This window comes from Anas acuta, chromosome Z (assembly GCF_963932015.1).
Source record: "Anas acuta chromosome Z, bAnaAcu1.1, whole genome shotgun sequence".
NCBI lineage: Eukaryota > Metazoa > Chordata > Aves > Anseriformes > Anatidae > Anas > Anas acuta.
Genome location: NC_089017.1, coordinates 26432593 through 26458202, shown reverse-complemented (window position 1 = coordinate 26458202; position 25610 = coordinate 26432593). Strand labels below are relative to the sequence as shown.

Sequence of the window (25610 nt, the reverse complement as noted above, 5' to 3'; positions counted from 1 at the left end):
GTGAGGGGCCTGGAGAACAAGTCCTATGAGGAGCGGCTGAGGGAGCTGGGCTTGTTCAGCCTGGAGAAAAGGAGGCTCAGGGGTGACCTTATTGCTCTCTACAGGTACCTTAAAGGAGGCTGTAGCGAGGTGGGGGTTGGTCTGTTCTCCCATGTGCCTGGTGACAGGACGAGGGGGAATGGGCTTAAGTTGCACCAGAGGAGCTTTAGGTTGGATGTTAGGAAGAACTTCTTTACCGAAAGGGTTGTTAGACATTGGAACGGGCTGCCCAGGGAGGTGGTGGAGTCACCATCCCTGGAAGTCTTCAAAAGACGTTTAGATGTAGAGCTTAGGGATATGGTTTAGTGGGGATTGTTAGTGTTAGATCAGAGATTGGACTTGATGTTCTTGAGGTCTCTTCCAACCTAGAAATTCTGTGATTCTGTGATTCTTTAGTTTTCCTCCTAGTATGCACTGCTTAGCTGCTGGCCAGGTTAAACCATAGTCGTAATATTTTTAGCTATTATAAATTGATTTTTTTTTTTTATTGTATCTATACTTACTGATATTTTTGACCATCTATACCATTGAATGTACAAGTACCCATTATGGAAGAAGATATTATAAGCATTACTATCAGAAAAACAATTCTTACGGAAAATAAAATAGATTTATTGTGTTGGATTCATAGCATTTGTTGAACATTCTGGCTCCACATACTTTGAAAGCCTACAGTGATATATGCTCAGGTGTGTAACAAATGACAGTTTTAATGTCTGAAATAATTCTATATTCTTCACTGCAGGTGAAGTGTGATCAGTACTGGCCAAGCAGAGGCACAGAAACTTACGGACTGATCCAAGTGACCCTTTTAGACACTGTTGAATTGGCAACATACTGTGTTCGTACATTTGCACTTTACAAGGTATTTAATTCCTTTCCTTTTCCCTCTTCAATTTCCACTTTCTCCCCCCCACTTCCCTTCATGAAAAATTTCCCCTTCATGAAACACTTCTACTGATAGAGTATATTCTTATCTCAGCATGGAGTTTTGTAGGTTAATACGAAATTCTCACTATGAAAAACAACTTAGCTGAATGCATTTATTTTATATTAACTAAATTGACTATTAACTGACTATTGACTATTAAATTGACTATTAACTGAATGCAATTATTTTATATTAACTAAAGCACAGCCACTTGCTTTGATGCATTAGGTTGCCATATAGTTAAAGCTCATGCGTTGTTTGAAGCATGTAATACAGAATGTAAGAAACATTTCCCTCCATAGCTTGAGTTCGGTTTCTGTGTTCCCAAATGGGATTTAAATGATCTTCTCCTCTACATAAACTACTGCAGTTGTTTCACTCAAGAGTGCCAATATGACATCAAATGAAAATTTTGTCATGAAGGTTTTGTTGTTGTTTTGTTTGTTTGTTTTTTAATTCCTTAGAATGGTTCAAGTGAGAAAAGGGAAGTGAGGCAATTCCAGTTCACTGCCTGGCCTGACCATGGTGTCCCAGAACACCCAACACCATTCTTAGCTTTCCTGCGACGAGTCAAGACCTGTAATCCGCCTGATGCTGGACCTATGGTCGTGCATTGCAGGTAAGCCCAGAATTTTATTATGTCAAAATTATTGCTTTTAGGTTTATTGAAGATGAAAACATTTTCTTCTTTCATACAGACTTCTGTGTCTGTCAAAGAAAGAGATGGTTACTGCAAATTATGGACCAGAGTATGGCACTGCCAACTTGGATGGGTCAAAATTATTTTATTTGGCCTGTGCAAGAGGAATTAATTTTAGAATAACCAGCGATTTGCAGGGTGAAAGCATGACACTAGTCTGCAGGGAGAATACAGAAGTATCTGTGTCTTTCAGATGGTGGCACGAAAAAGAAATAGGATCCTATTGGTTTAAGAATCTGCATATTGAAGATTATTATTTAAACAATAAAACACCTTTTGAAATTATTACTTACATTATGTATGAAAGTAAAGAACATTAAAATTAAGAACAATAAATGGCAACTTTGACTGAAAATAGGTTAATGTGTTTTCAAGGAAAAACCCTTGAGGACTGTGAGGAGATGGAATGGTAAAGGGCATAGCTGGGCTATGAGCTGAGGCTGAGGTCAGTGTCTGGGAAATGAGTGCTCCATGCAGTTTGTAGATCTCCATACAAGAGATGAATTAATAAGCTTTAAAAAGAACATCAGCTCCTCTTGATGGTCTGATAGTAAGGGAAATAAAAAGGATATAAGAAGGAGATTCTTCAGAAATATCTGAAAAGAGCAAGTCTTGTAGAAAGCCTTAGAATCACACTAAAAGAATCACCAGCATACATCTGCCAATTCTGATACAAAAAATCTGCAAGATGGAACCCCTTCACTCCTGCATTATGTTGTTATAGTTTACAAAGTTTACTGTGCTGTTCCTTTCAAAGTGAATCCCCAAGGTCAAAGATTTTTGTGGAATTCATTTAGGTATATCTTCAATTAATAAGTCTAAGGACTACTCCTTATTCACTGAAACTATGCATGCATAATGTATTTGAAAATCAGTCTTGTTTTTGTCATCCAACAACTGAGGATAGGAATTACCAGGATTACAGCACACCAGTCTTTTACTTCTCACCTTTTACATGTTTGTAAGCCATCCACGGAAGCTGGTTATTTGAACATTTCCAAAGTGATTAAAAGAGACTTTTGTAAATGAGACAGGAAAATAAAATCAACGGGAAAATAAAATAATCAGTACTTAAATGTGGAAAGCCACAGATAGAGAACATGAGACAGAGATTTAATACTTATTGAAATGCCCTGGTTAGAAACTGGAGTAATTATAATAGTATTTCAGTAATAATATTGCAGGCTGAGGGAGGTGATTCTCTCCTTCTCTACTTCTGCCCTTGTGAGGCCCCACCTGGAGAGCTGAATCCAGGTTTTGGGCCCCCAGTATAAGAAGGATGTGGACCTGTTGCAGCCAGTCTAGAGAGTGGCCATGAAGATAATTAGAGGGCTGGAGCAGCTCTATTATGAAGGCTGGGAGAGCTGGGAATGTTCAGCCTGGAGAAGAGAAGGCTCTGGGGAGACCTTATCACAACCTTTTAATACTTAAAGGTGGCTGATAAAATTGGGAGCAAGTTTTTCTTTGGGCAGACAACTTGACGATGGGGAACAGTTTTAAACTAAAAGAGGGGAAATCTCAATTAGATGTTAGGAGGAAATTTTTCACTTGGAGGGTGGTGAGGCACTGGAATAGGTTGCCTGAAGAAGCTGTGGATGCCCCATCCTTGCAGGTGTTCAAGACCAGGCTGGACAAGGCCCTGGGCAACATAAAATAAATAAAATAGGGAATAAATAAAAGACTCGGGTATCTGCATTTTGATCATTGGCAAATAATCCTACATGTATATTTATTCTGTCTCTATATGTAGTTATTGTAAGTGAAAGGTTTAGCCCAAGTTTTCCCTTACTACATGCTCCAAATTAAGACTGACCTACAGTTGTCTTTCAGTCCACTTTACATTAAGAGAATTTTCCAGTTTGATGGTCTGGGGAGGTCGCTATACATTCTATAGGGAATAAGGGTAGTGGTCACTGCTGCTTCACATCATTGCTTCATGAGCGTGGCCCCAGAGAACTTTGTATCAAAGCCTTAGTAGCTGATAAGCTACTGTAATATCCTGTTCCTGGGAAATGCTTGCTGAGTGTATGAAGAATTTAATAACAAACAGTGTGCTTATTAGGGAGGTGCCTGAGGTGAAAGCAGTGACACCTGAAGAACCCACTCTATAAAGATCTGAATAAATTCTATTTACATAACAGTGACCAGAAAAAAAAAGCATGGTCTGAAGTGGTGAAATTAACTGTGAGTACAATATAACAATTACCATCCAAAATTATTTGACTTGACAAGACACGTTCTGATAAGTGGAGGTCTAACAACAGTCCAACAAATGCCAGGTGAAGACTTCATAACAAATTTGTGCAGTGAAAGCAAAGAAAAATTGAGAATTATATGATCTGAATGTATGATAACATAAATAATTTGTTAATGATGTCCATATAAGAGACATCTTTGCATGTCATTTGCACACCTAGTCTTGGATAATTAACTATTTGGTTGCCTGTGTAGCACTGAGTTTGTATCTAATATACAAGTTAGAAGCATGTTGAGAAATGTCATATAAATATTCTATTGGCCAAGGCTCTTGCCTGTGCAGAAAAGTGAGGAGATTTTTAAGCTGAAAAGGCAATTGAAGTATAGTTAAAGCTACATGGGTTTTGTTTGTTTGTTTGTTTTTGTTTTCTTTTGTTTAAGGAGAATACATATGTCATTGCTGAAAGGATTATGAAGAAGACAATATCAAGGTCTAATCTAAATGTGGGTTTCTTTATTTATATAACCAGATATTATGGTAGGACTACATTTTAATGTAGTTTTACTGATTTTTCTTCCAGGAAAAATTTATACTTTCTACCTATATACACCAGGAAAAGTAGTGTAGCAAAGTTATATTTAGAAATATATTCATTATAAACTGCCGTGTTCCATGATCCTTTTGTGAGTTACATTCTCCCAAAGACAGCAGCATCATTATTTTCAGTGTGAGACTTGGAAAGTGAAAATGGTAGAAGAAAGCAGGTAAATCAAAGCTAACGCTTGCCCCAAGAAGAAGAAAGGCATAAGAAATTCAGCAATCTCATTCTGTTGGTAGATACTTTCCATAAAGTATATACAGATCTTGACTGGCCTATTAAGAGTAAGCTGTCTGAGATTTTTTTATTATTATTTATTTATTTATTTATTTATTTATTTGGTGGTGGTAGAAATACTTGGTGCAGGCAGACGCTTTTTCTTTTACAGTTTATTCTATTTCAAGCCTGTATCATTTCAGGCCATTACATAGTAGCTTAATAATATCGCAGTGCAAATGGTGTCTTGGCATGACTTGCTGTAATTTGCAAAGCTGATATAGAAAAAAAGTGTTTCTTTAATGAAAAAAATCAGTCTTAAGCCATAGAGTCTGCATTTGAGAGGCTGTAATTTGTGGTTTAATGATAATGGAGAAAGCACATGTTTTTGTTTGAAGTTGGATAAGTGCAAACAAAAAGGTGCTAATCAGACCACGATAAAATAGTACCAGAGGGTGTTTGGAGCTTTATGCCTCTATGTTTTCAAAACATCACTGAAACTTTAGTAGTTGATTCAGTAACACTACAGAATAGTTTAACATGCAAGTACAATCCCATGTTTGCATCTGCATAATATCAGCACCAAAGGGCCTATCTTTAAGACACTTTGTGAAGTTTTGTTATCTGCTGTTAATGATGTTAACCTAGACTGAATGGAAAAATATGACTGCTTAAAAAAAAAAAAAGTTAATTTTCAAAAAATAACAATATGCAATGTGATGTTGTATTTTTAAAGTAGTATTTTTACTTATTTTTTATTCAATGTTTCAGCATCAGAGAGAGAGAGATCTAAGTAATGATTTTCTTGTGGATTTTTTTTTCTTATTATCTCCACATCTTTTGAACCTGTTTATTGCTTTTATTGTTTTTGACACATCCCTCATGAATGCTCATTTTCTAATCCTGGTAGTGAGTAGGATGCAGATGACTGACTGTGCTTTTTAACAGTGGAGAGAAAAATCTCCCCACTATATATTCAGAAATCTCTCCAAGGAGATTCAAAATTATTAAAAGCTTCCTCAACCCTGTCTTCTCCGTACCTGCGAGCAACTGAGGATCTTACCTATCTTCCCTGCACAGTTGAAAACTCTGACGAGGAAAACATAACAAATGTATTTTAGTGTCTTGGACAATGACAAATGGCAGAAATCTCAGGAGAATGTGTAAAACTCCAGTATAGACAATATTTCAATAAGATTTCTTCCTAGCAGAAAGCATCTAGTGACTAGCTTAGCACTACTTCATGACAATATCTATTCTTTTCTGCCTTTATTCCTTTAGCTACATAGACAAATCTGTAGATATTTTATTTCTGATATTCATGACTGTATGCACATTTTAAAGAACAATACCAAACTGTCTTTTTATTTTATTTTTTTTCTTGTCTAAGTATTATGCTCTAGGTGGTTTTCACACGTCATGTTAGAAGATACTTATTTACTTCTATTTAAACACTTACCTCTTCATTTAACTAAATGTACTTGGTAAAAGGAAAAAAAAATATTAATGCCATTTCATGTTTTACACTTTTCCTTAAGTTTATCCTTTGCAGCAAACTGGGATAGTAAGCAATCTTAAACTGTTTCAGTCACAGTCAAATGAGAGGGCAGAAGAATCCTCACATCCCTAGTCATTTTTTTTGTAGCCCATCTCTCCACTTCACTTGTGTCATACCCTTTTTGCATAGTCTTAGTAAAAGTAGATATTCCTCAGTCTTTAATTTTAAATAATATGTAAGGCAGGAAAAATAAGTCCAGAATTACGCCAGGTTTTCTCAAAAAGCTGTCCAGTGGGCCTTATCTGAATTCAGCCAAGAAATGGTTGAGCAGTTCTGCTGGAGATTGATGACTTTTCACTCAGTGAAATAACCTGCCCTTTACGAGAAAGTAATAATTTGCAAAAGATTTTTGAACACAAGCAGTGCCTTTTCCATAGTTTATCTCAAATTACAAATATGTTGGTGCTGATAATTATTTCCATATATATATATTATCATGTCCTACAAGACCTGTAATTTCCTTTGACCTAAGCTGTAGTTTGATACATTATTTGATCATCTCTCTTAGTGAGTCATTTTATCCATATGTATTTAGTTAATTGGTTATTTTTCTCCCCGCCCATGTTTATATATAATATACTTTACAAAGGAAAAGGAAATCTGACTGCTTGCAGCTGAGTCTAGTAAAAGAGCAATTAGGTTCCATCAGAGCCAGCAGCTGCCCATAATGAATTCTGAATTAAAATTATGAGGGAAGAAAAGAATCCAGCCATCTGCAGGAAATGTGAAAATATTTTTATAACCCAATAGCTGAATTTTGGAAAGGGGTATCTCTGAGATTTCCCAGCTGTACCTACAGTATATTCCAGAATATCCATGGACACACAGTATACTGGAACACATTGCATCAACTTGGCTACTTGGCATGTTTGGCTAACTTTGAACAGCCTGTATTTTGATCTAAAGTAATCATCATGAAAGCCTCCTTAAATCATCTCCCTGTGTCTCTAGAAATAAAATGCAGCTTTAAAAATCATCCTGTTATCTTTCAGTGGAAGTTTTCCAATCAATATTCAGCCCTGAATATTTATCTTTCTTTATTTTTCATACTTGCATATACTTAGTTCAGAGTCTCATCACTTGTTATCAGGTTTGGTCAAGGTCTGCTCTTCCAAGTGAATTCTGAATGGTGGTACTTAGCTCCTGTTTCTATTTTTATTTATTTATTTATTTTTGTCAACTGAATTTTAAAATTAAGTGATAATTGTTTGAAAGTTACCATAATGCTATTGCTATCCAAGCTCGTTTCAAAGCTATTTTGTGATAGGGAAAATAAATAGATAAAAATTCATTATATCTTTTCCATGGTATGTTCTCATAAAGTTCAATATCCCCCTCCACCACCATCCTCCCCCCCACACCCCCAAAAAAAAAAAGAAAAAAAAAAAGAAAGATTAGTGCCCAATCTTTAAATGATAAATTCTGATTAAGAATTGTAAATACTTAGTGGTATTAACAACTCAAACTATGATTTTCTACTTCACTGTGCAGAATTCATGCTGATTTAAAGGCAATTGAAATAAATAAATAAATAAATAAGTCAGAAGTAGAACCAGTAACCAAACTATTCACCTTTCAGTGAATTGTTGGCAGAGATATCAGAAAGGCTCTTAGACACATCAGTTCTCTTTGGAAAATGAAGTGTTGTTTTGAAATGAAGATAAGAAACGGCAGGTTTGCTACTATAGTCCAATCGATTTCAAGATTTAAGACTAATTTCTGATCCTTTCCAAGTTTTAAAAGCAGAAAAATAAAATAATTAATGAAAATTTATAGGTAGGTAGATCCCAATTAATTTAGAGCTTTGAACTGACTGATACTGAAAACATCACCAACACAGACTTTGGACACATGGTGTCTTGTCTTCTTTGTTTGCTGTGTGCTTACCAGGTGAAGTACTGTGTCTGGAAGAGTGTCTGAGACCTCTTCTGCTCTTCTGTCAGTTCAAAAAACAAGCATGACAAATGGCAAATGGTAGTGTTGTGGCTTGAAATACAGGAATCCTGAGGCCAGAGAGTACTAAGAAAAATAAATCATTGTTGATAATATAAAGTATATGAACATCTAGATACAGCAAGGGGCCTAGAAGGACTCTGAAACTATGATACACCTGAGTGTTCAGCTAGTGCTTTCAAGGTTGTCCTGTTAACCAGCACTGCAGAAAACTACTCTTCCCAATTTTTATTTTTATTTTTTTATTATTATTTTATTTAATTCTGTTTCCGATAGCATCAGTTCAACTTTCGATTTCCCATATAAATAGGGCAATAGCTCTTCTTCACATGGCATGGAAGAGTGGGGTCAGCATGTCCACATGAAAGTGTAAACTAAATGCAGAAATATGCAGAAGTACAGAATGACTCTTCAAAACATTCCACCCCAAGAATGCAAAATAGTTTGAAATGCAAAGAAATCAGGGAAGTAGCTGTTAGCAGCAAGCAGCGTAATTTCTGCTCATTGACTTCTTTGTTGTGCTGTAAACGTTGCTTTTATTTATCAATGATTCAAGCACAGTGAACTTCCTCCCATAAATTACCTATAAGCATAATTTTCTGTATTTACTACAGCTGTTGATGCATAGATTTGTTGAAGGTAACCAATCACAGATGTGCTGTTAAAATTAACCTCGAAATACATTCTTCTTAAAAATTCTATTTCACTAGATTCTATTTCAGTAGATCTTAGATCTTTCATTCCTTAGTGGAATGCATAATGACAGGAATGCTTTGTGAATGCATTGTACAGTACAGTGAATGTAAAATATGTGCTGAAACTCACAAAATTTCACAGAGAGGATTTTTTTGGGGGATAGTTACTTTTTGAAGCTAAATACAGAATGCAATATACTGAATATATAAAATTGTATTTAAAGCAGTAGGAAAATAAGAAGGATATCTGAGAACTGGATTAATTTTGAAATAAAAAATCACTATAAATCCCTGTACATAGATAAAACAGTACAAAGAAATGATGTTTATTGTAATTTCCTTACTTTATATTTCCGAGTAATTGAAGAAATCAGGTGATACTGGGATTTCTAGTAAGGTGTATGTATAAAAACCCTCTGTGAAAAGTAGAATTAAGGCATGTATTCATGTGTTGCTATGTAAAATCAACAATCAGTCTGAAGGGAAAAGGAGATAAGAAAGATAAGTCATATGAAATAGGGTCAATGAACTTTTCAGTTGTTATATTGTGTAATATCTGCTGTGTCTTTTTTCACCAGCAATTCATAATTTCAGAAGCGAAACAGGCACGAGTAGTAGGTGAAGAAGCAGGTAGAAGTACTTTTTGATGTTCCCTCGCTTTTAAGAAAGAAAAAGCAAGGATCAGAAATACTGCTGTACCTCTTCAATGGCATAGCTACTAAGAGTGTCAGGTACCCAAGGGCTGAAATATTGATTGAAAGGAAAAGGTATGGTTAGCACACAGGGGAGTGCAGGGAAAGCTTATTCTTTCTTTTAGTTTATGTGACTGTGAGGCCAAATTTAGAGAGCGAGTATAATCTTTCCTAGGACATGTCTTGAATAATGTTTTTAGAGTGCTTATCCTAATTAAAGCAAAGCCCAATATAAGGATTTCTGGAGAAGTTTCATGTGTAACTGGTTGTTTAATAACCCTTACTGGATCCTTATCTTCAAGAATTTATTTTTGGTGTCCATAGTATTCTGCAAAAATGAATTTCATAATTTAAGTATGTGCTGTATAGAAAGTACATCCTGTTTGGTTTAAATTCTATGTTTCATCATTTCATTTCATGATCCTACTTCTTGTGTTACAATGAAAAAATGAACAGTCATTTCCTATTTGCATCCTCAACATAATACATGATTTTATACTGTTGCTGCCTTATTTCCCTTTCTGCCAAGTCATCTCTGCTCCAAGCTGAGTTGATATAGTTTGATTACCCTCTCCTTCATACTGTATCATCCTCTTTGATGTGTTTTCTTCACCCTTATGAACTCTCTATCCATTCTGAGGTGTGTCACACTGCCCATCATCGAGGTTGTGCAAGGACAGCCCCTTGACATGCAAAATGGCTTCAGGATTGTAGTCACGGCAGAATTTCTAGAATCCTTCAGTAAAAGGTAGATTAACAGAGTTGTGAGTGAACGAATCAGTGAGACAATAAATAATGATAAATCCCTCCCATTAGTGATACAGAAACCTCTTAAAGCTAATTGCAATGCAAAAATGTAACTTAAAGTAAATGGCTGAAAAATTGTGCTCAGAAGTTGCCTTGTGGCTGAAATATCAGTGATCTTAGACATTTTACTTTTCTCCATTACTTTAATAAACTACTTTTTAGTAGTATCTTTTGCAACATTGTACATCTTCCTCCAGTGCTAACTCATAAATTATTTCTAACACTAGGCAGCTTTTAGTCAGTGGAATTGCTCTTTATATTATGCACGTCCAGAACTTTCGTATTTCTTTGGAGCTATGTAGGAAGCCTTCTGCATTTCTGCAGAGTTCTGGTTCATGACAGACCTGGATATGAAGTTACATGAGAGGATTTGAACTGCTGGAAAGGAATGTCCCTGCTAGAAGCAGTTCTTAAAACTTGTTTTTGTTCAGTTGAACATTGCTAATGCTACATTTTTACCTTGTCTGGAAAACTCAACTTTTACAATTATATATTAAAGTGTTTTGTTTGTTTGTTTGTTTGTTTTAATTATTATTTTATATAATATAAAACTTTGTTTATAAACAGCTCTAGCATGTGCATTAAAAAAAAAAATCAAAATCTATTAGCTTTGATTCTGTATGATTTAATACTCAAGAGTTTGCTAACAATGCGATAAAACTGCTTCTTTTCCTTGATCTCTCCAGAGCTGAACTCAGGATTAGATGAAGAACAGATTTACTTCCTGAACATTATTACACTCTGCAATCCCGTACAGGATAAATAAATAAATAAAACCTATGCTCAAATCTGGGACAGTTGTATTAAAAAGAACTTTTGGTAATGGTAGAATTCTGAGAACATAGAAACCAAAACGAAAATCTTCACAGAGCTTAGTAAAGGCAGGAAGATCTAAGGCTGGCTTTTGATTTGTGAGCCTCCTATCCTTTTGCCAGCTACCTAAGAAAACTCTGGGGATCACTAAACTCAGCTTTACGTACTTGTAATGGAATCTTCACATTTTCTGATCTTTTATTTCCTCCCCTGTTCTTTTTAAGAAACCTTATGTGCCTTCAGTAACAAATATGGTCACCTCCATGCATAGTACAGAGGTGAAGAAAACATAATGTCCGAAGTCATCTTGTTTGGTGAAGCATTGTGCTTAGAAATGTGTTGTATACATTACTTGATTGCTAGTATTATATTGTAACTATAGAGAAAAAGGGAAGGGGTGGGAAGGGAAGGGGTGGGAAGGGAAGGGGTGGGAAGGGAAGGGAAGGGGTGGGAAGGGAAGGGAAGGGAAGGGAAGGGAAGGGAAGGGAAGGGAAGGGAAGGGAAGGGAAGGGAAGGGAAGGGAAGGGAAGGGAAGGGAAGGGAAGGGAAGGGAAGGGAAGGGAAGGGAAGGGAAGGGAAGGGAAGGGAAGGGAAGGGAAGGGAAGGGAAGGGAAGGGAAGGGAAGGGAAGGGAAGGGAAGGGAAGGGAAGGGAAGGGAAGGGAAGGGCTACTGTGCACTTGCAGAGCAATTCTCAAAGGTCTTTCCTGAGAATACTTATTGACCAGTATCTCTTCTAAAATGAAATTTAAATGTATGTCTCTGCAGAAAGCCTTTATGTTATTGCAGCCAGTTTTATCCCCTCAAATGGATGTTTAATGGTTTCATAATCTTTTTTGCTGCTTCCTGTGCAGAAGGGTGGTTTTAAACTGTGTCCTAATTTCCTAACAGGATAAGGGGAAAAATTATCTTAATATTGCTCTTATCAGAACTACTATAGAATTTCTGTGGGGTTGGAACCTAATTAATCATGTGAAGTTCCTCAAAAAAATAAATAAATAAATAAATAAATAAAATCCAGGCATTTCTAAATGTTTCCCATATCACAACCAATTTTACGTACTTTCAGTTAATAAATGCAAGTTTCATTCAATATGAAACTGTAATATTCAATCTTTTTTTTTTGTTTTTTTTTTTCCCACTGACATGAGTCAAAAATATCCTAAATGATTTTTGGTCCATATTTTACTGTCTTTGCTTTCAATTAACTAGCCTGTGAATACTGGCAATTACACTGCCTTCCTTTGCCAAATCACTGAAGTATCAGTAAAGGGTCATCATTTAAACAGCTACAAATTAATCACAAAATCCAACCTTTAACACATCCATACAGTGACTTTAATGTGGAATGGCCCCTCTATGCCTCTTAATTTTTCCTCTTGTGAATTGCAGATGTATTGCATCACAAGACATTAAGCATGCTTCAGCTCAAGGGACTGAGCCAGTCATGCTTTTAGAAATTGAAAACAAATGTTGTAATACTTTAAATGGTATCATTTCAAGCAATAACAGTTTCCTAGTCAGAATGCCTGTTTAATAGATTGCTGAGGTTTTCAGCTTGTTAACATAACAATATCTATCACTAGTTGTAATTATTTTTGTAAAAAATCTGACAGTAACACCAAAAGATGTAAACAGGACAAGAAAATCATAACAACTGTACAGCACTGTAGAGTTAATTTGTGAAATTAGTCTCATCAGCTGAATTATTATGGTTTTTTGTTTGTTTGTTTGTTTTTGTTTTTGTTTTTGTTTTTGTTTTTTTCCAGGCAGAATGTAGATCTGGATATACAATTCAGTTAAGACACATTGTTAATAATGTTTGCTTCAATCCTGTTTAGGATTGGGACTGTATATTCTGTATTATGATGTTCTGCATGCAGAGAGAACCTCCTTCTTCTTCATATGCTTTGGAATCTCAGGAAAAAAATATATATATATTAATTCCAGCTGCCTCAATTTTTTGGCAATGTTGTCATACTGTATTTCTTCCCAAGGCACAGGAAAGTCAGCCTTTGTCTATGGCAACCAGTGCTACAGAGTATATAGAACGAAGCTGGTTTATCAGTTGGCTAATGGGTACTAAAATCATGAAGGAAAAAAAAAGCACAAATAAAATCCTATCATCACCACAGTATGCAATTTAGTCCTTCAGGATGAAAGAGAATTTAATTGTTTTTCATTACTATAATCTTTCATTTGTATGGTGAAATTCATTATGATGTGGAAGAAAATATGGACAAAAATATAATTGGTAAGGAAACCTTGTTAGTTAGTAGACAAAATATTTCCAGTAATTTTTAATAATATGTTCAGTCAACTGAGGAAGCCCCTGTTTAATGAATATAGTGTTTAATTCCTTAATCATTAACTAACATCACTCATGGATAATTGTGGTGAAACTTGAACATCAGTTGGCTGTCTAGTTACATGAAACCTTTTTCTTTGCACAGTCACTATGGAAATGCAGGGTATAGCTGTTTGCACAGTTGTTCGCAGACGTAGAGATCCTTGCTTATGCTATGAAGTTAAACATCTGACTATAAAAAATACATGGCTGTTTCAAGGTCACAGTTTTAAATAAGAATACATCTTTTGACTGTTTTACAAAGAAAAGGAAAATATGGAAGACTTTGGAGAGGATTTCAGTGCCAGTCATGGAATCACAGAAGAAGATGAAGTACACATATAGCATCTAAGAGAGATTCCAGCTTTATGTAACATTTCATTAAGAGGGAACAGAAACTTTTGCCACTGTTTACTTGTAATGGCATAGAAAGTTTAGCTTTTACTTTTTAATGTTAATGAGATCTTTCCATCTCATCAGTTACTTTAAAAATAAAAGCAAACTTTTTTGTTTGTTTGTTTTCTTATGCTTTCTGTTATAGGTCTGTTATAGGTTTCGATTTTCTATGAGCCCAGCATTTAGTTTAGCAAATTGATATTCCAATAACATATCCATAATGATTCAAACTGTTTGGCTTCCCAGCAGTGTAACAATACCATATTAAGAACTATGAATGGTAGCAGAAAACAAATAAAAGTAAGAAGATAAAGATAAGATTTATTTTAGATAAGATTTAGAATGAAGATAAAGGTAAATTTCTTGTTATTGTAAGTTACTGGATTTTGAGTTAGAAAACTTGGGAGGGAGGAAAGAAAGTAAAATGTTCATATCATTGGTTCCAATCTTTTTGTGGAATCTGAGGAGGGTGATCTAGCCCATTTACAACTGACAGAGTTAGAATGTCGTGAACACCTTAAGGTAGTAAAATATTTTACTGAAACACTCCATGGAGGAGTGTGTCAGTAGCCTAGTGTATGTAGCCAATTGAAATAACAAAAGGTAGTATATCAGGTCTTCCATCCTTATCACAAAAACATCAGTGTATAGTAATGTGTTTTGGTCTGGTGTCATGATCTGCCAACTAGCAGATATCTACTCTGATACAGTATTTTAATATCTATTACTATCTTAGTTTGCCTATGGGAAGAATAAGTATATAAATGACAATACAAGATAGGAAGAAAAGAAATAAAAGCTGTTCATTCCAGATGAAAGTGTAAGCTTTTAACTGGGTTGAAATTCTGTAGTCATGGTCTGTAGATATGTGGTGGTTTTACTCAGCTGAGCTCCACCACAACCACTATCTCACTCCCCCTCCTCGAAGGGAAAGGGGGAGAAAATAAGATGAGAAGGGCTCAACTGTTGACATAAGGACAGGGGAAATCACCCACCAATTTTCACCACAGGCAAAATAGACTCAGCATAGGGAAATTAAGGTAATTTATTACCTATTACTAACAAGACAGAACAGTGAGAAACCAAAAACAAACTAAAAATGGCCACCACTTACCCCTTTCCCTTATTTGACATGGGGCAGCTGCTGGACGCTTCTCAGAGTGGCCACCCCTGCAGCCCCCTAGCTATGAAAACCTTGCCATGTAAACACAAATACAAGGTGCCAGCAAAGGTTTTAATTTTCAATCTGAAGGATGACATATATCCAGTTATAAACATAATGCTTAGATGTTAACTTATTAATGTGTGATAGGTAAGAGAAACATATTCTAAACTACTGAGAATATCTACACTGGCAAACCTTATTTATCATTTAGCCAGCACTTGTTTGGATCATAAGAACTGAATGTACAGGTGTATGATATAAGTAATGACAGCTGAACATTTATATTAATAGTCCTTCCTATCAGCTATACTGTTTTATGAAACTGTTCTTTTTGCACTTACAGAAAAAAAGTGTGACTGTGCGTATCTTTAAAAATTACATGTTGTTTTCCCTGTCATTTCTACATTGAAAATTAGTGCAATAATAATTTATTATTATTATTATAAATATTTCTTATGAGTGCTCTCGTAAGAAATATGAAAGTGCAGCGTGTTTCACTGAAATGCAAACTCAGTCAGTATAGTCAGTTTCTAGAGATTGGTTAAAACTTTATATAAACCAATCCGACCTGCAAATGTGTGCATCTTTGCAATCCAAAGTAAACAAAAAACAACAGTGAGACAGTTTGGGTAATATTTCCCTATGACTATTACTAACTAAAAGGTCATAACAGTTCTGTAGGATACAGAGCTTTTATTATACAGGGTAAAGGAAATCATTTAGCTAGGATAATCATTGTTTCACTTTCCTGTATATCTGTATATTTTCTTTCTCTCCAACTCCCATTGATCAAAATCATAGACTGGTAAATTTTCTTAAGCTCAGAATATTGATTAATACTTGTTAGAGTGGCATCTAAGAAAGCTGAGATTGATGTGTTTGGTCTGTTAGAAAAAGTCCTCAGTTGTTTAAAGGGGTCTGCTTATGGGGACAGTAACTGGTGGCAAGAATAAATGATTAACTGTATATAAATAAGGAATCTTAGAAACAAGACTTATCTCATATGGGACTAAAACATCTTCTCTGTCCTTCTCTTTGATTTTTTTATAAGTAAATACAACTAGTTTACCAACTGACTGGCACAGATTCTTTGAGTGTGTAGAAAGAAATAAAGGTTTACCCTTAATTATTTCAGGACAGACTTACAATATTTAACATTTCCTAAAACTATTGGAACTGTGAGAAGATCCTTGTTATCTTGACCTATAGAAGCTGGAGTATAATCATTTTTATCTGTTGGTTTTTTTTTTTACCTACCCCCCAAAAACAAAACAAAACAAAACAAAACAAAACAACAACAACAACAAAAAACGGCAGTTTATGGTGTTCTTAGACAATATGAGTGTCTAGAGAGTTTATGAACTGTTGCTTAGTATACTACACTCTACATTTAACATCACTAACTGGAAAGAATTAAACATTTAGAAGGCCATGAACTAGTATTCATTGTCACAGAATTGATGTGATCCTGGATATAAAAATGGTGTAAATTCTACTATATATATATATATATATATTCTAATATATATATATGTGTGTGTGTATAATTCCTCTAGATATTTTAGGGAATTTGTCTCCATTTAGCACTTAAATTGCCTATTTACATCTTCAGTATATTTTCTGGTCTTTTGTATTTTATATTATTTTTCATATTCTTCTACATCATTCCTGTTATGTTATGTCAAATGTGTAATGACTGATCAAATATAATTAATATTAGTCACATTAAGGTAAGAACTGTAAGTCTGTTTTTCCTGTCCTGATTCAATAATGACCTCAGACGTTATTAAAGATAACCTATCCATATATATATATAGGTAGACATATCCATTTAAATAAGGAGTGAATGACTGAAAATCCTTGACAGTCTAATAGGTTTGACAGCAGATATCATAAACATAAATTGCTATTAAGTAAGCCTGTTACTAAGACAGGCTTAGTTCTCCTGGATCCAGCTGAATGTTTTGCAATCAAAGTTAAATCCTGTGCCAAACTCACAGTAACTAGCCCATATCTTTCTCATTTACCATCAAGTCTCATCAAAGAGGGGAAAGCAACTTTCTATCTCAGAGATGTTCGTCAGGAATCACTTGCTTTGCAGAGAATTTTCTTTATTCTCAACAGGATGTGTGTAAAGTCACTTACAGCTCCTTCCCAAACTGACTTAACTCATTCTCTGAACTAACTTTGCCTGGAGATAAATACCCAGCTTGGACATTAATACAATGCTGTGATATAAAGCTTTATTATTAAGCCTATTTTAGTCCTTTTATGATCTGTCCTTTCAAATATGAAATAATGTTGAGATAATAAGAGATACAGTCCAAATCTTTTGTACATGTTTCTAGACATGCAAGCCCAACAATGAAGTAGCCACATGAGAATTTTCCCAGCCTACAGCTAGTGTAGCTAAACAAGCATCAATCTGATTCTCAAAAAATAATGGCTTTGCCTGGCCTGGTGAAAGAGAAGACCAAACTGTGTTAATGGAAGCCCCACTGACAGAGTTGGAGGAGTGATAGAATTCTACCTCCAAAGCACAACAAGAAATATGCAAGACTCATTTGGTATAACATTGTTGTTTGCCAATACATTCATTGGCAAACAGGATAGCAACAGCATGTGTAATGAGTTGCAAATGATACTACAGGAAAAGCTGAATTCTTACAATGTTCATCACCTCTAGTAAATTTCCTTGTTAAGAACATACATTTCTGAAACGTTTCAATTTTTTTTATTTCTATCACAGTCAAACCTGAAATTGTAAGATGCAATGACCTTATGCTAAATCATTCTACATTCTCAATTGCTTGTAATGGGAGTTAAAGAACTTCGTATATTTCATGGCACTGACCTCTTTCATAAAAGCTAGTGTTCATATGCAGAAAAATTTTCTGTTCAAATCAGTGTTATGAAATTTTAAAACTTGACTGCCATAAAAACTAGCAGAATGCATGAAATAGTCCTTCATGTTTTTACTCCTGTGTTCATTTCTTTTAGTGCTGGAGTCGGCAGGACTGGCTGTTTCATTGTAATAGATGCGATGTTAGAGAGAATAAAGCATGAAAAGACTGTAGATATTTATGGCCACGTAACTCTAATGAGGGCGCAGAGGAATTACATGGTTCAAACTGAGGACCAATACATCTTTATCCACGATGCACTGCTGGAAGCAGTGACGTGTGGAAATACCGAAGTGCCAGCCAGAAACCTGTATGCATATATTCAGAAGCTGACACAGATAGAAACAGGAGAGAATGTCACAGGAATGGAGCTGGAATTTAAGGTACTGGAATTTTATGTTGTGGGGAACCAACATCAAATTGTGTAACACTTAATTCTGCAATGTACTCCACCAGTTGTTTCCAGTAATCAAAAGCTAAGATAACATCAGGATAAAATTTTAAATTTGGAAGACAGTCCTTTGTAAAATGTAAAAAATTATCTTCTGTTAGTCTCCAGACAAGAATTTTTTGATAAGGGTGTTTTAACCCTGCTGCTTCTTTATCATTTGAATAGCTTGAAATGTGTGTTAGTGTAAAAATCAAATTTGTGCACATGCATTAATATACTAGGTATTAAATTTTTATAAAATGTTAAAATAAACTTTATAAATATTTAGTTAATGCAATGGACTATGGGAAAGTAAATATCTTAATACAACAGAATATAGGAAAGTAAACATCTGAAATTGAAATGATTTGTTAATGGATAATGAGAAGAGATTATCAGATCTGATAATGACATTTTATTATATGAGTTTTCATTATACCTGGTCTTAATTATTTTATTTATTTTCAACAGCGTCTTGCTAGCTCTAAGGCTCATACTTCAAGATTCATCAGTGCCAATCTTCCTTGTAATAAATTCAAGAATCGTCTCGTCAATATTATGCCATATGAGTCTACAAGGGTATGCTTGCAGCCAATCCGAGGAGTAGAAGGGTCTGATTATATTAATGCCAGTTTCATTGATGGATACAGGTACTAATGTTGTGTTCTCATGTGGACTTCTTTTAAAGTTTACAAAATTACATATGTATTAATACTGAAAATAGAAAAATTTACTACTGAAATTTAACACTTTTTATTATCTGTACATGTCCTATTTGTTTTTTTGTTTGTTTGTTTAAATATTATTAAGGGTTTTAGATTTTCACCCATACAATACAGGAAATTTGTGTAAGTGGCATGGAGTCTAACATTATAGTTTTACCTATCTTTAAACAATTGAGAACTCTCAGTAATGTTTATATGAGGGTTTAGGCACATTCATGATCTGGAACATCCATTTCTTCAGAACTATTCTGCTAAATATGTTTCTATTTAGAAACATATAAATAACATCCAGGAGATAAACTCCCTGTGTTAAGGTGAAAACCTATGATATTGGAGCACTGATTATGATGAGGCCCATCATTTTATACATAAATTTGTGTATATATATATATATATGTGTGTATATATGACAAGACAACAGCACTGACTTATGCAGCTCACAAGAAAAGTCATGAAAGAGTAGCAGTGCTATTTCCCTAAGGCAGTTCAGGTGTACCTGAGTATCTGTATCCACAGAGAGCATTTTATGAGCTTCTACTCAGCTGAAATCAGTTTTCATTTCTTGCATCAACTACAAAGTTTTTTCTGTTGGCTGAACCAGGCAAGAAAAACATAACTGTTTTTTATAAAGTTCCTGATGCAGAAGCTTTTAATAGCTAGGTGGTAATTTCCACTAGCAGGAGATTAAGGCCTGGAAATGCAGTGTACTTTATTCCAGAATTTTCTTCCTTCATTACTTTTGTTGGAGGCATCAGACTGTTGAGGAGGCATTAATAAAGAAACAGCTTGATGCTATCATTCCTAAATTTAATAGATTGTATGACAGTTATTTCTACAAAATGAAGCAACACAACTAAATGTTTCTTAAATGCTTTTTACAGTACACAAAATTGATCTATTACAGTTGCATTAAAATTTAAATAATAATAATAAAGACATACATCATAATATTAACAGAGTAATTTCCTTCACAAAATTCCAAAAATAAAGCCATAGTTTGATTAAACAATCATAATAAGGTTTTAATATGCTTATTATTAATAGTATATATGTTTTCCTCTATATGATGTTTACATATAAACAGAAACGTAAGTATCAATTCACTTTTTTGATTAAAATATTTATTTATTTATTTTTACAACAGACAACAAAAAGCTTACATAGCTACACAGGGTCCATTGGCAGAAACCACTGAAGATTTCTGGAGAATGCTCTGGGAGCATAATTCTACAATTGTGGTCATGCTTACTAAGCTACGAGAAATGGGCAGAGTAAGTATTGGTATAGTATTCCTTTACTAATTGTTCATTATAATTATTATGTTTTATTTCTAAAATGTTTCATTTTTATGGTGTTACCAAAAGATAACCGAGTATTTAGGTTTCTTCTCCATTGGAAATTAGTGGTATTGATGTTCACCAGGTGTAAGGTGTAATCTGTAGATGTGATGCCACTTATAAGCTTAAAACATTTTGTTGTGGGACACACTGAAATTTGACAGCTAAGTTTGTATGTTGATATTCTAAAGAAAGCAGAGAGAGCATTTCTGTCTACTGAATAATGGAGATTTCTCATTTGGAAACCTCTCTTTTGCAGCATCTGATTTTTGTAAAAAGAAAGTACAGTATTTTTAAGATCTGAATGGTTGAATGTTTTCCGCATGCTCTTTGTGATGGACTTTGAAGTTTCAGCAGCTGGTTTTCAGTATTAAACTCTTTCAGGTGCTGCTTTAGGTAATGGAAAGAATGGAGCAGTTTCCTATCTAGACAAGAATACATCAAGATGAAGCTTATTTGTGTTGAGTAAAATCTGAATCAGATTTGGGGAATAGAGGTGACCCAGAACAGTGAATATAGAGACGAAAAGAGTCTTGAGAGTTGCTTCAGCAGGGAAGAATTAATAAAACTAAAGATGTCCTCAAGATTTAAATTCCTTTCGGTATTGAAAATTAGACAAGGGATAGCTCTTGTCACTGATAAATAATGGAGCTGAGCAGACATATAAGCAAGTTCAGAGGTACAGCGACCAGAGAGAACCTCTATGCGGTGCAATACTGAAGGACCATGTTTCTAATCTAGATGTGGAGCTTAGTGTTCATGTTGAACTGTTCATGTTTCTGTCAATAAAGGCACTTTACAGGAGAGAGAAACATTTTATGGTAGTGGTGTTGAGTATTAGGAAATGTAATTTGCTTCTCTGTTTTGTAGGAAAAATGCCACCAGTATTGGCCTGCAGAGCGTTCAGCCAGATATCAGTATTTTGTGGTAGATCCAATGGCAGAGTACAATATGCCACAGTATATTTTAAGGGAATTCAAGGTTACAGATGCAAGGGTAAGTTGCAACACCATTAAGTTTTCACATAAGTTTAAAAGACAATTTCAATTTCTTCTTCCTCTTCTCTCTCTCTCTAAAAAAAAAAAATTAAAAAAAATTGCTTCTACAAGCAATAAAAAAGAAGTTCAATTTAAGTTATTATTTAAGTATACTGTGTATATATGTGTATTTATTTAAGTTGTTAAATGAATAGCATCTTTGTTTAAGAACAATCAATTTCATTCAGACCTAACATCTGGGCGGCACAACTTTGTGATGGTCTGAATAGCTGTTTGTGTTGAAATGCATTAGATGATTTGAAGGCCATTTTCCCTTTCTCCTCATTTCACCCTTGACCGTTTTGGGGGGAATTTTTGTCCCTTGCAGCTGTAAATACATCGAGTGAGTGTGAAGGTTAATACAGTGAGATTTAAAAACTGCAGAGTAAATAGCATTTGTAAGAAAAGCTTGACAAGCTTTGCACATTATAATTTGATTTTTGGCATAGCTTATTTTCTGCAGTGTTGTATATCTGCAGATATGCAGAGCATGCAGCTGTGACCCTATCATCTGTATTTTCATACTGCGTTTTTTATCTGAATTCCAGAGTCTGAAACTGAGCATGGATATAAGATTATATGTACATAAACTTCAAATATATATTTGGCATTTCTCAAACTTTTGATTTCTAGCACTTTACTCTGCATGGCAGGAAAAATTACTGGCAACCTTCATTTCTTTAAGCACTCTAGAATACTGTTTCTCCGAGCAAAATAGCAGGTTGTACTGTCCAGGAACAACACAGGTGATTACTCAGAGTTACCAGTCAACCTCCAAAATATCAGACTTTCTCATGGTTAGCTACAGTACTGCTTTTAATATAAGTTTCCAGTAAAATTAGGTACTACTGATAGTTAACTAGATTGTATTGTCACTATCCAAGTCAACGTACCAACATTTTAATTTAGCAAGTAAGACTTAAATGTGTGTTTATGAAAACTAATTGTAGATACCCTTTGAATCTAATTTTGCATTCTGTTTGTAATCTACTAAGGAAAAACTAAATGATAACTTCTCTAACGTTTTGTGCCTAACAGAATTGGAGAATGGGCTCCTAACGTCACTTTTTAGCCACACTTATAATTGTAGACAGTCAAAGCTAAATTCACCAGAACTGTGCTGATAGTCTTTACAGATTGTCTATTAAATGCCTCTCAAGCTGAGAAATGTCTTATGTGACATAGTTTACCTAGCTCAGACCAGAGAATAGCAATTATAACAAAAAGCCACAGATGCAGTTGAAAGAAAATGTTCGAAAAGTGTACATATGCCCAAAAAGTTCATTCTGGAGTTTATAATAAACTATGATAGTTGTAAGAGCTGTATACTTACATCTAGCAAACCAATAACAAGTCAGAAAGGGTTAAATAGCTTAATTTGCCAGAAACAGCTTTCTTGATCTGACTTTTAATATGCCTCTTTTTAAAAGTGCCAACCATGTGTGCATCTTGACAGTTCTTTTGTGCCATCTTGCAATCACATATTACTGCTTCTCAAGTTAAATAATAATAATAATTTAATAATAATAATAATAATGATGATAATAATAACAACAACAATAAGAAGAATAATAAAAAAAATATTCCAAGTGTGTTAATGGTCCCAATTTTGTTAAATAACTTCCTCTTAAGCTTAAAGGGCCATCTTAAATTTTCTAAGAAACTATAGTTCCCTACAAATTTACTGGAAACAGTAAGGACTACTTGCCAAAATGCATGTTATAGTTTTCATCTAGTTAGGCTCTTACTGTCGCACCCAGTAATTTAGACCATCTAACTGAATTGGTATAATCAGAGGACGGCAAGTATTGCAGTGTTTGTAACTCTTTATCTCCAAGACCATCTGTACTGTTAGAATACCATCAGTGCTCTGGAAGAGCTGAGTTGGCCAATTATTCCACAGGGACAACAAAGGAGCACGCTGCCTTTGTAGGTAGCAGCAGCAAGTGTTTGGTGTGGAACTCCCTGTTTTTTCTGGAACTGAGCTGTGAATTGTTGTAAGGTGAAATTGACCTCTGTAAGTGTTTCAATCTACTGATTCTGCTGCTTTATACTCACTTTCTCTGTAAACTCCAAAGGTCAATATGCTGGGGCAGTCTCATTTAACACTGAACTATTAGTGATGACTGCAAGAAAGTATTATAAATTCTACAGCCTCATGAAAAGACAACTGAATATCCCCTGTGAGGATCATGAAGATATCCAAATGATCAGCCAGTCAACACATATTAAAAGCTCTGTGCTTCACACAGGGATCTGAAAGTTAAATGATCTGGATGTAGGAATAGAAGGTATTTTGAGCAAGTTTGCTGATGACACCAAACTTGGAGGAGTCGTGGACTCTGTTGAGGGTGGAAAGGCCTTGCAGAGGGATCTGGATAGGTTGGAGAGCTGGGCAATCACCAACCGCATGAAGTTCAATAAGAGCAAGTGCCGGGTCCTGCACCTGGGATGGGGAAACCCTGGCTGCACGTACAGACCGGGCGATGAGACGCTGGAGAGCAGCCTAGAAGAGAGGGATCTGGGGGTCATGGTAGACAGCAAGTTGAATATGAGCCAGCAGTGTGCCCTGGCAGCCAGGAGGGCCAATCGTGTCCTGGGGTGCATCAAGCACGGCATTGCTAGTAGGTCAAGGGAGGTGATTGTCCCGCTCTACTCTGCGCTGGTGAGGCCTCACCTCGAGTACTGTGTGCAGTTCTGGGCACCACAGTATAAAAAGGACATGAAACTGTTGGAGAGTGTCCAGAGGAGGGCTACGAAGATGGTGAAAGGCCTGGAGGGGAAGACGTACGAGGAACGGCTGAGGGCACTGGGCCTGCCTGTTCAGCCTGGAGAAGGGGAGGCTGAGGGGAGACCTCATCGCAGTCTACAAATTCCTCGTAAGGGGGTGTCGAGAGGCAGGAGACCTTTTCTCCATTAACACCAGTGACAGGACCCGCGGGAACGGGGTTAAGCTGAGGCAAGGGAAATTTAGGCTTGACATAAGGAGGGGTTTCTTCACAGAGAGGGTGGTTGCACACTGGAACAGGCTCCCCAGGGAAGTGGTCACTGCACCGAGCCTGTCTGAATTTAAGAAGAGGTTGGACTGTGCACTTAGTCACATGGTCTGAACTTTTGGGTAGACCTGTGCGGTGTCAAGAGTTGGACTTGATGATCCTTAAGGGTCCCTTCCAACTCAGGATATTCTATGATTCTATGATTCTATGAAAGTTCATTTGCTGATACTTCTTGCCCTGTGTGTGCTAACTGTGACAATATTTGAAAGTAAAGATTTAATTAAATTTGGCATTTGTATTTGGACTGCTATTGGCAAACATTGCATTAAAGAAAGCATCACTATTTATAATGTCAGTAGCAAAGGGAATTAAGAAATTACAGATCAGTTCCCAATGTGCTGTAGTGCTAGTCTAACATCAGAGTAACTGTCTTTACTTCTGTGTTCATTAAATAACATTAAATAACAGAAATTATGGCTATTGTAACTAAATGAGAACAGTTTTCACAGACTTGCACCAGACTACTGAATTATTACTATCATGAAACATATACCAATACAGTTATTTAGACACAAATGACATACAAATACTTGCCATCAAATCTATTTCAAAAATAGAATTTTGTGGTCTTCCCTAGGCTTAAGTAAAGCAGCATATTTGTCATCCTTTCAACCCCCTAAAAAGTTACTGTTGTTCTAGGCTAATTCCCATGAGTGTCAGAAATCACCAAACAGTTTCCATCTCCTCAACTGACAAGTTGCAAGCAAGTCAGACTTAAGTTTTTTGTTTCTTTACGCTGGGGTAGTGGGAAGTCATTTGGGAGGGAATCAACCTACTGCTTTATCTTCTTAATTAATTAATATCATGTGCCTATAGCTGTTGGAAAGATGCAGTTTCGTTATGCCATTTTGAGGGAAAATAGTATTGCAGAGGTCATTAAGAGAGAAGTCAGCATTAATAAAATGTCATTTCTGATAGATACTTTTTTCTCCTGAACTTTACTGGAAAAAAAAATGGTAAATATTTTTTTTTTAATAGATAATATTTATTTATTTATTTGGTGGCCAAAAACATTCT

At 35.4% G+C, this 25610-nt stretch overlaps 1 protein-coding gene across 16 annotated transcripts in view; it reads left to right on the top strand.

Moving 5' to 3' along the window:
• PTPRD (protein tyrosine phosphatase receptor type D) overlaps positions 1-25610 on the top strand; it is a 398659-nt gene that overhangs the window by 358866 nt on the left and 14183 nt on the right. For all 16 annotated transcript variants that reach the window (XM_068665911.1, XM_068665908.1, XM_068665910.1 and 13 more), the window contains 6 exons: positions 785-904; positions 1435-1589; positions 18106-18391; positions 18910-19088; positions 20308-20434; positions 21371-21496. In XM_068665911.1, coding sequence (XP_068522012.1) covers positions 785-904; positions 1435-1589; positions 18106-18391; positions 18910-19088; positions 20308-20434; positions 21371-21496 — 993 coding nt within the window. The remainder of the gene's footprint in view (positions 1-784; positions 905-1434; positions 1590-18105; positions 18392-18909; positions 19089-20307; positions 20435-21370; positions 21497-25610) is intronic.